This window comes from Amblyomma maculatum, chromosome 1 (assembly GCF_055883805.1).
Source record: "Amblyomma maculatum isolate TAMU_Amacu chromosome 1, ASM5588380v1, whole genome shotgun sequence".
Lineage (NCBI taxonomy): Eukaryota > Metazoa > Arthropoda > Arachnida > Ixodida > Ixodidae > Amblyomma > Amblyomma maculatum.
This window is the reverse complement of record NC_139344.1, coordinates 220,608,067-220,619,319: the sequence shown is the minus strand read 5'-3', so window position 1 is coordinate 220,619,319 and position 11,253 is coordinate 220,608,067. Positions and strand designations below refer to the sequence as shown.

At 45.3% G+C, this 11,253-nt stretch overlaps 1 protein-coding gene across 3 annotated transcripts in view; it reads right to left on the bottom strand.

Annotated features, from left to right (window-relative positions):
• Positions 1-1,192: 1,192 nt before the first annotated feature.
• Positions 1,193-11,253, bottom strand: part of Pcif1 (Phosphorylated CTD-interacting factor 1) — a 145,330-nt gene continuing 135,269 nt past the window's right edge. For all 3 annotated transcript variants that reach the window (XM_084590331.1, XM_084590333.1, XM_084590332.1), the window contains exon 15: positions 1,193-4,632. In XM_084590331.1, the coding sequence (XP_084446457.1) occupies positions 4,398-4,632 (235 nt within the window). In that variant the 3' untranslated portion in view covers positions 1,193-4,397. The remainder of the gene's footprint in view (positions 4,633-11,253) is intronic.

The window sequence follows — 11,253 nt, the reverse complement described above, 5'->3', positions numbered from 1 at the left end:
GCTTTTAACGCCGTGCTCTATGCTACAGAATGGCTACGTATTATTTACAATGCAAAAGTACAGCACGACAACTTGGTGTCCCTACCCCTTTAAATAACTGAAAGCTCTGAAATGCAGTTCAAAAGTTCTCACTGCATTGTATGCAACTTACTTGAGAAGATTATTCCATAACTGAAATATGCTTTAAAGTCCCTTTAAGGAATCAAACTGCAGATGCACCACATTCTGAGAGGAGCTTCGCGTTTTGAACATGCATAGCCTCTTACGAATATTCATGGTTCCTGTATAACAATTAACAATTACTTTGCACGCTGTCTCACAGCTCTATTTGAAACTGGGAAGTCCCCTAAACACTTAATTGCTAAGGATCTATAGCACCCCCCAGTGTGACACATGATTGCACTACAGTCGAACCTGGATATATCGAACTCGAAGGGGATCGCGAAATAGTTCGATATATCGATAATTCGATATACAGAAATCGGCTTGTGACGGCACTTGCGATTCGAAAAAACGATACCGTATTTGTCGCGTAATCAACCCACTCGCATAATGAACCCACCCTCCACTTTTGCACCCAAGAATTGGGAAAAAAAAAAAAAAAAGTGCGTTAAGGCCAGCTTGCTCACATGCAAGCGACGAGCGGCAGCGACAGAGTGAAAATTTTCAAACTTGTTGGAACTGCGTCCCTCTCGCTCTCGAGCCACCGCGGCAGCTCAAAACAAGGTTTCTGTGTCGCCACAGCGGCAGAAATCGCGAGCATTTTCGCTTGCATGTCGATGGCGCGCATCAGTCCGTTTCAGTCGTCTCATCCACAGCTCATTGGCAGCGTGCCAAGATACTGCGTAGCGATAACGTCAGGGTGCGTTTATCTTTTGATAGCTCCTGCGGTGGCGGGGAGCGAACTTGGCAGAGTGCCCGTGATGACTTTATTACACAAGCCTGGTTCGATTTATCACGCCGCGCTTGGGGCGGGCGTCATGATCGCAGCAGCTGACCGCGTGCTTTCGCTGATTCATACATGCAAGAATAAACGATAAAAAAAAAATTAATAAACGACCCCCGCAAAAAAAAAAAAAAAAAAAAAAAAAAAAAAAAAACCGCCGCTTCTTAACGTCCTCAGCCGCCATATCTTACGCTACGCCGCGCGTGCAGCACAACGATAAGAAAAAATGACTCTCGCAAAAAAAAAAAAAAAAAAGAGAGAGAGAGCTGCCGCTTCTTAACATCCGCAGGCGCCATAGCCACGTCAGCCGCCGTGCCCCCGCGCGCTGAGGGTTCGCAACACACGCTGGAGAAAGCGTTCGACGTCTGTCTGAAAACGGGCTGAGCTGGCTTGGCGCATGCTTTGCGGGTGCTGAAGGAGAGAGATAGCTTGGCAAAAGAATGGGCACACCCATACACATGGTTTGCAAACGTCATGTGTTGGCGCTCGGGAAACGACAACTGCAGGTGCGCGCGCATTTGGGGAATGGGCGCGGCGCTGCCCGGACCAGCCGTCGCCGAACTGCCCCCTCTCATTCATTCCGTGCGTGGCTTGAAAACGTCACGCGGCAAACGGCCAAGGGTGATGCGATCGTCTTTAGGGAAGGCACACTTTCCAGTGGTGGTGCAGAGTTCGATATTTCGAACTACCGGTGAAATTGAGTTCGATATATGACGCGGCTTTCCTATACTTTTACATGGCATTTTCAAGGGGATATTCCGTGGGTTCGATATAACCAAAATTCGATATATCCGGGTTCGATATAACTGGGTTCGACTGTACCTTGATCCATTTCTGCAGGCTGCCAGAAGGTGCCATGTGTTGGCCGGCGGCATGCATGTCTCCCACGTGGGCCCTAGTAGCAGCATGTGCAGTAGCAGATCTTGGCAGGAAATCGCCCTATGCTATAACTTCCCAGAGTTGTACAGATTACCCTGAAAGGCTTGAAACATAATTTTTTCCAACACCACCATTATCTCTAAAGTACTGCAACCAAGTGATGCCATTTAGGCTCAGTTTTGAAAAGCACATTTCTCCTCCTTCACGATTGCCACTTCAATCAAATCGTCTGCCATTTTTGTTGCCTGCACGCCATCCACACAGTTCGGAATATATCGGTGAAACTCTGCACAGTTGGCGATAGTGGCATCATTAATTTTGCATGGCAACTTTAAACATAAATAAATTGAGAAATGGACAAAGCCCATCCTACCTTAAGGCTCAAAATATACTTTCATTTGACATACTTTTACACATGCACGATAATCACCGAATAATTGCACTGCACTATAAAATGATCCTTCTCAATCAAATGCTGCTGACAATGTTCCATGACTTGCACCTAAAACATCACAAGTACACACAAATGACACAGTCTTAACAAATGCCAAGAGAGAGAAAGAGAGAAAAAAAAGCCCTGCCCATACCTTGCATAAAGTTCGACTGGACACAGCAGGGTCATTCTGTGCCAAACATACCAGAGTATGAGCTCGACCCCCTCTGATCTTGTTGAGTTGGGCTTCTTATTTCATTCATTTCATTTCATTTTATTACCTTAAAGACCCTTCGCGGGGTATTACATAAGGGGTGGGATGAGCAGAAAAGGTACAAGAGAATGCAATGTATGTGATCATGTACAAAAAATGTGCGTTTGGGAGAAGCTCCGTAAACCCCGCTGTGCGCCCCTCCTCCGCAGTGGGCCCAAACCCAGTTTCGAACCTCGCAGCCTGCGAAGGCGGTTCAGTTTTGTCTTGCAAAGGTACTTCCTAGCTGTCCGATGACGGAACGGATCACTGCCACATCGGCACAACTGTTTAGGCCGTGACACCTTTTCTCAAGCATTTCACTCCAGAAGAGCCGAGCACCAGGCTGGGGGAAAGCTTGTACCCATTGAAAAACTGGTGGGTTTTTCAATGGTTTTGGTTTTGGGCCCTGGGTTTGGGCCCACTGCAGAGGAGGGGCGCACAGCAGGGCTTACGGAGCTTCTCCCAAACGCGCACCCCTAGAAAAGCCGAGCGCCAGGCCGGGGGACGCTTGTACCCATTTTTACCGATGGGTGTCCGGCGGTGGGTTTCGAACTAACCACCTCCCGCAGCCGAGACGGGCGCTCTAACCACTCCAGCATCGATTTTTCAGACCCAGAGAACCTCAGCACCCCTCACATTAATTTTTGATCATGTAAACAGCTGACGGGGTGTCACTATGTGGCCTTTGTAAGGCCTTCGAAAGCTTGTCTTTGATACAAAATTCTTTACGGTCCTTCCAATGCCTTCAAAAATGCTCTTGTGGCAAAGAAGTTCTAGGGCTGCCAGATGATAACCCTCTTTGAGGTAGCACACAAGTTAATGAAGTTCTTTTTATTGTTACATATGGATGAGGTACCATAAGAGAAGTAGTGAATTTTACTCGGAATGAAACTTGTGCCCGAAAACGTTGCACAGCACACTTCTTAAAATTCGATATATATATATATTAAAAATACTGTATAACACCATGACAGCACATATTATAGAGAGCAGCAAAACATGTGATGTTCCTAGCTAGTGTCGCGAAAGTGTAAAAAAAAACCTGCAAAAATGGCGTTTTGGGGGGAAAATAATGATATAAAGCAACAAAAAACTTTGCGCTACAAATTTTTTTGCCGTGCGACTAAAATGCTCAATGCATATTCATTATCTGTAAACAATTTTCAGGCGCGAAAATAAAACATTTGATTTTTTGAAAATTTGTTGGCGAGATCAGCTTCCACACTCTCCTGAAAAATTCGAAGGGCCGTTGCTGCCAAAGTCATTCCTGGTGATTATTTTAGCCGGTTCAGTAAAGAGCCACAAACTTTATCGACAAGATCGGAGGAGGTTCGAACGCGAACTCTGGGGCAAGGAATGACCCAGCGCTGACACTGATTTGCATGAGCTACAGTGCTTGTGCAACAAATATTGCATCCTTCACAAAAAGCGACAAACATGCATACCAGAAAGCAGTGACCAGCAGGTCCTCGCGCACCTTCTGCCAGTCATTTCAGTAACCAACCAGTGAGCGAATGGTACATCACGAGGTGAAAAATACTGGCACAAGGAAACGCCTTTGTCACAAGAGAACAGTGGAAACAGCAATCACATATGCATCCAAAGGGTAGTGAGAAGAAAAAGAAATGGCAATCACATAAGCATCCAAAGGGTAGTGAGAAAAAAAAGAAACAGCGATCACATATGCATCCAAAGGGTAGTGAGAAAAAAAAAAAAAACAGCAATCACACATGCATCCAAAGGGTAGTGACAAAAAAAAGAGACAGCACAAGGCAGTTCTGTTATGAACGCTTACAGGGCCTGCTCCTTTAGTGGCATGCACTTGGCCAAGAAAGATTTTCTCACTGAAGCTCCTGTCTCTGACGAGAGGCCCTGTGCAGCAGTTTTTAGATCAATTTGGGGGGCCCAAGGGGAGATTCCTTGGGCGGCATGTCCTTAGACGGCAATGAGGACACGGGCACTGCTTCTGCGGCCATCTCTCGCTCCCGGTCCAAGCCAGGTCGGTAGCTCTCGCGCAGGGCATCCAGCCGCTCTGGGGTAGGACCCCAGCGAGCGTAGCCAGCATCATTTTGCAGGAAGATGATGTGTGTCCCATGAGTGGAGCGAACGCTCACTTCACTCCTGAAACATCATGAAACACCCTTCTGTGCACTCACAAAACTTTAAAAAAAAGGGGGACTAATAGAAGTAAAAGGAAATGATATAGGGGACAGCTACTGGGCTGAGACAGACACTAGTACTGCCCTTTATGACAAGAAAGCCCAGAGTTGACCACCATTAAAGGGACACTAAAGACGTCCAAAGATGCTATGAAAATCTAATAAACAACATTCGGCGATCCGGCAGCAAAAATCGAATAATTGCTGAGATATTGCGATAAGAAGTTGAGGTTTTTTTCTTGTTCCCGCCGGTCGAATTCAAACTGTTCCCTCCGACTACGTAGTCGGAGTTGAGTGACGCACACTATGACATAAGCAGAGACTTCGTGATAGCTAGCGAGCCGGCGCGGCCCGCGACTTCGCATCCCTCAAGGGCCAACATGGCAACGGCGTACTCGCAATGACGGCCACAGCCGAAATAAATAAAACGATGAAGAGAGTAATTTACAGAGCGATGGGTCCATAAAGGAAGAAAAAAAAACAAACAGAGCGCTTGTAATGCACAATACTTTCCATGTTTCTCAAGCTTTTGAACTCCTTCTTGCACTGTGTATAAACAAACCAAGCCCTCGGTCATCGCAACGCTTCCCGACATGATTACATACAAATAAGATTTAGTTACCAGCAAAATAGTGTCCTCGCCGCTGCGCTTGTCAGTTTTGAAGCTTCGTCGCACCTTTTCCCTTCAAGGTTCGTGCTACAGCTCCGTGTTCAGCGAAAATTACGTCCACGGTAGCAGAGCATGACCGAAGAGCCAGCGCCACTAAATTTGTCAGAGCTGTGAAATTCCACATGTTAAAATGGATCCACTGAACAAATATAGTGCGCATACGCATCCAGAACATTAGTTGCAAGTCGTGAGAGCAGGCAGCATGCTCCGATGGTCAAGAAGTTGTAATTTTTAGACCGGCAGCAGAAACATTTTATTGTAAATGGGGCCATGACGTAAAGTGCAGAAATATTTCCGATGTTCCCGTGGCGCGGTGCAGCAGAGCGGTTAGCGCCGAAAGTTACGGAGCAAGCAGTGGCGAGTTCGAATCTTACCGCTACTGGCGTCTTTTTTTTTTTTTCTACAAATGGATTTTGTTTTTACTTTTTGTAATCTATTTCTGGTGCTTCGTTATTTTTAGTTTTTACTTTTTACCCGAGGCCCTTTTTTTTGCCGGGCGACGAGTGCAATATATCGACGCTCTCCTTGGTACGAGTGGCAAGTACGCCCCTTTTGTTTATGATGCCTGCAAATAGCACGTTGACGCAGTATGTTGGCCAGATGTGCCATGATTTAGTGAACAATTTAATGATAATGCATTTTTCCTTCGGTACTTAGCATATGTATGCTTTTCGTGGCATACGTAGCTGCAGTCGAGCGGTCCGGTCGCAGTCGAAGCCGCGACGGCCGCGATATGTTGGCGCAGAAGTGTGAACGAAGGAGCGTGTCGGCGGCAGCGGATTTCGCTCGCTCGCGTCTCCGAATGCTCAAATGGGAACGAGCCAGGTGCATCTGCTGCTCCAAGCTCGTAATTCAGGCGCTGCAGGTCCAAACAAACTATACTAGGGCGCACGAAATGCCTGAGCCGAAACATCCAAAACTGAAGTGGGCGCCTGTGGCGCCTCCAAGTATATTTTTGTATTTGCCTTGCAACGTTTACGTTGTGTTTTCACCGTCGTTTAAGTATGATAAAAGCGTGTTATTATATTCGAGACAAAACATACGACTGCATTCAAACGGGCAACGTAATTCGCATTTGTCAGCCTTCGTGATCCCTAGCGCGTCACATGATTTGTAGTTGCGAGTTTCGGCTGTGGCGGCGATACCTGTATTTCTGTTCTTCCTCTTTACTACCTTATAACAGCTGTTTTCAGTAAGAGTGGATTTTTTGTAATCAGGAATTGGCATTCTATCGATGCAAGCCCACTTGTTTTCTCTTTAGTGTCCCTTTAACTTGCTGAAGTTGAGAAAAAAGACCTAAAAAAAGTTTAAATAGAAATTGCTTCACAAAAAGTCAGGTGCCAATATTTAAGATTTACATCCTCTAGCCAGATTTATTTCACAATAACTTCACCAAGCAAATCAGGCACTAAGTTATAATAAATGCAGCTTGTGTAGTTATGTAGTGGCACAACAACATGAGAAACACAACTGCCAAAGATGAGCAAGTGATTGTTGTTGCTCACGAGAGACTACCTATGCCACAGGTAAGCCATCCCACTGTTGCACTACAGAATGAGTGTCCTTGCTTCAAATGAAGAAGTGGTGCCACTAATATGCGAAGTACAGAGCTGTCCCCATAGCAGAATGCAGGTGGTGCGGAGTTGCTTGTTGGATCGTAGGTACATCTGCGGGCTGCCCAGACTACTATAGCCAGTGGTTCTTTAAGAGAGTTTTCTCAGACCAGATTCTGTGATATTCAAATTCCGCCATGAAAATCTTTTGAGATAAGTGGTGACAAACACATAGCGCTGATTGAAATTTATTGCATGACATGAATCTGCAAAAATAAATGATATGCATGATGCATATGATGATATGAATGATGCAGAGTATGTGAGCTCAAATGAGCAATGGCCTACTACTTTTGGCCTTCTAATGGAGGTGAGGACTTTTCGACATACAAATAATGTGCCCTTCATGGCCCAAGCTTGATTGCACAGAAAGCTGGGCGAAACTTCGAAGGCCACACACTGATATCTCCGACAACAACAGTTAGAGAGAAAATGTACGACACCTAAGGAAATATTTCTCCCAATAACAAAACTTTGGTGCATTTTGTTGACCATGCTTTAAGCTCTGAGACAAAGGTTCAATCCTGTTGAAATGCCATCATATTTCAGTGCACCTCAAGCACATGAGTACAGCTGTTGCCATTATGGATAAGTTAAAGCAAATAAATCAGCATGTCAAAACAAACAAACACTCGTACAAGATGACAAAGCATAAAGTGCAAACTGCACGTGAATGCTTTTTTTTCTTTCTAGGATACAACCAAGGCACTTTTACTTCAGAATTTTCATTCCAAGCTATCAAGCTTCCACACTACTTTTGTGCACAGAACAATGTATGCTAGTCTTTACTAACTTCGTATGTAGTATTCGAAGTAGTGACAGAAGCTCGGTGCAGTGCACAGGTATGCAGAGTAGATGACAGGCAAGAGGCCTGTTCGTGATAAAGGATTTGCCAATAAGAAGAAAGGTAACGTAGCTAGGAACTCGCAAGGTATAAGACCAGGAGCTTGCTTTCTCTCAGCTGGCTGCAAATGACACCATGACAGGTTTTTCAATTCACTGCAAAAAATTTCAAGAGCACTGTGAATCTACACTGCAGAAATGGTGCACACGGCGCACCACATTTGCTCTCATTAAAGGGACACTAAAGGCACCCAAAGATGCTGTAAAAATCTAATAAACTACATTTAGTGACACTGTCGCCGCATATCCGGCAGCAAAAAATAGAATAATTGCTGAGATATTGCGATAAGTTGAGGATTTTTCTTGTTCCCGCCGGTCGAATTCAAACTGTTTCTTCGAATACGTAGTCGGGGTAGAGTGACGCACACTATGACGTAAGCGGAGATTCCGTGATCTAGTGAGCCGGCGCAGCCCGTGGGGACGCATCCCTCAGGGGCCAACATGGCAACAGCGTACTCGCAATCGACTATCAGTTCATAATAAGTGACGGCCACAGCCGAAATAAATAAAAAGATGAAGAGAGTAATTTACCAAGCGATGGGCCCATAAAGGAAGGAAAAAAAAACAGAGCGCTTGTAATGCACAATACTTTACATGTTTCTCAAGCCTTTGCGCTCCATCCTGCACTGCGTATAAACAAACCGAGCCTTCGGTCATCGCAATGCTTCCCAAAATGTTTACATACAAATAAAATTCAGTTGCCAGCAAAATAGTGTCCTCGCTGCTGCGCTTGCCAGTTTTGAAGCTTCGTCGCACTTTTTTCCTTCAAGGTTTGTGCTACAGCACCGTGTTCAGCGAAAATTACGTCCACAGTAGCAGAGCATGACCTAAGAGCCGGCGCCCCTAAATTTGCCAGCGCTGCGAAATTCCGCATGTTAAAATGGTTCCAGTGCACAATTATAGTGCGCATAGGCATCCAGAACATTAGTTGCAAGTCGTGAGAGCAGGCAGCATACTCCGATGGTAAAGAAGTTGTAATTTTTAGACCGGCAGGAATGGCCTGTACATCTTGAAACATGTTCCATTAGAAATGTGATCATGACATAATATGCAGAAATATTTCGTAGCTCCCCGAGGCGTGGCGTAGCCAAGTGGTTAGCGCCGAACGTTACGGAACAGGCAGTGGAAAGTTCGAATCCCGCTGGTGGTGGCAGTACTTTTTTTTTTCACAAATCGATTTCTTTTTTTGCATTTTTTTATGTATTTGTGGTGCTTTGTTAATTTCAGTTTTTACTTTTTACCCGAGGCCCTTTTTTCGCCGGCAATAGATCGACGCTCTCCTTGGTATGAGTGGCAAGTATGCCCCTTTTGTTTACGATGCCTGCAAATAGCACGCTGAAGATCTTGTTGCCGCAGTATGTGGGTCAGATGTGCCATTATTAGTGAATAATTGAATGATAATGCACTTTTCCTTCGGCACTTAGCATATGCATGATTTTCGTGGTGCACATAGCTGCAGTCGAGCGGTCAGGTCAGGGTTAATGGGAGCTCACAGTCGAAGTGGCGACGACGGCGATATCTTGGCTCAGAAGCGTGAACGAAGGAGCATGTCTGCGGCAGCGGATTTCACTCGCTCGCGCCTCCGAATACTCAAATGTGAACGAGCCAGGCGCATCTGCTGCTCCAAGCTCGTAATTCAGGCGCTGCAGGTCCAAACTTGAAACTATCCGAGCACGCACGAAGTGCCCGAGGTGGAACATAACCGAAACTGAAGTGGGCACCTGTGGCGCCACCAAGTATATTTTTGTATTTGCCTTGCAACATTTACATTGTCTTTTCGCCGTCGTTTACGTATGATAAAAGCGTGTTATCATATTCGAGACAAAACCTACGACCGCATTCAAACAGGCAACGTAATTCGCATTTGTCAGCCTCCGGGATCCCTAGCGCGTCACGTGATTAGTTGCGAGTTTCGGCTGTGGCGGGATACCTGTATTTCTGTTCTTCCTCTTTACTACCTTATAACAGCTCTATTTTCAATAAGAGTGGGTTTTTGTAATCAGGAATCGGCATTCTATCGATGCACGCCCACTTCAGTTTTCTCTTTAGTGTCTTTTTAACATTATTGACTAAAAGCACCTTCATTATCACTGCTAATGATGCTGCCATTATGACTAATTGCAGCATCACTGTCATTGCTACTATCATCCTCACTGTACACAAGGAGAATTACGATGTGCGTTTCACGATCCCTAGCATGGCGTAGTTGGTTAAAGTGCTCCGCTGGGGATCCGAGGAATGGAGGTTCGATTCCCAGTGAAGACAGGATTTATTTATTTTTAATTATCATCCTCACGGTAGACAAGGTGAGTTATAATGTGCATTTCAAGATACCGGGTGTGCCATAGTTGGTTAAAAGTGCTCGGCTGGGGATCCGAGGGATGGAGGTCCGATTCCTGGTGGAAACCGGATGTTTATTTTTCTGATGTTAGTTTTGGTTTTGGGTGATGACGTCATTTCATTGACAGCTATAAAGTGATCGGATGAACAAATGCCAACAGTATGAGCCATTAAAGGCTTTTACCTCGAAATATTGCCTGCCTTTTCTAGTGAATTGCATACAATACACTGTGAGATGCATGACAAGGCTTTTAAGTTCTCTACGTAGATCTGTCTGTTTACACTGAAGCCTCTCTCAACAAGTACAAACCATGGCTCAGCACAAGCAACAATTTCATTATTTTCCACAGCTCTGCATAAGAAGCACTGAACTATAAAACCTCACTCAAAGAAAAATGTCTAGACTGGTGCCTTTCTGGGAAAGTTGCAGCTGACATTTTCCTTCCTACAAAAACTCAGTGTGTACTCTGCAAGTATGTGTCTTGCCGCTCGTCTGATGATCTCCTTGCCGCAATGGGAGCTTCGAACACTTTTGTGAGACATGCCAGGCACTCATCAGGCCTGCTGCATGTGCCAGGAAATACCACCGACTGCTGGAAACAGCAAGGGGTTCTTCTCGTAGATTTTTTTTGTCACTGCGACTAGAATCTACTCACACCCCATCTTAAATACATCTTTTGCACCTGATTTGAACTTCTTTACAATATTCTGACTGTGTGACAAACGCCTACATTTTTCCACTGGAGTGCATTTCTTTCGGCCTCTATATCAACCTGCAGCGCAGGATGGTAATCCCTGTGACTGACGATAAGACTGAACGCTTAATATATTTTGTCATTCATTTCTTGACAATCATTTTTAAGTCTCTTGTCATAAGAAATAACATAGTGTAGTAATCCCGATCGCCATCAGCTCGCGCGCCAACCCGAAGAGGTAGACGAAGTGGAGCCGGAGCCTTGTTGGCACTGCACTGTTGATTCGAATGCTACCCCCGTCGCTTTCGTTTGCGGACGTTGCTTACGGTCTTGGTACCCCAATAAACACCTTACACTTGGTG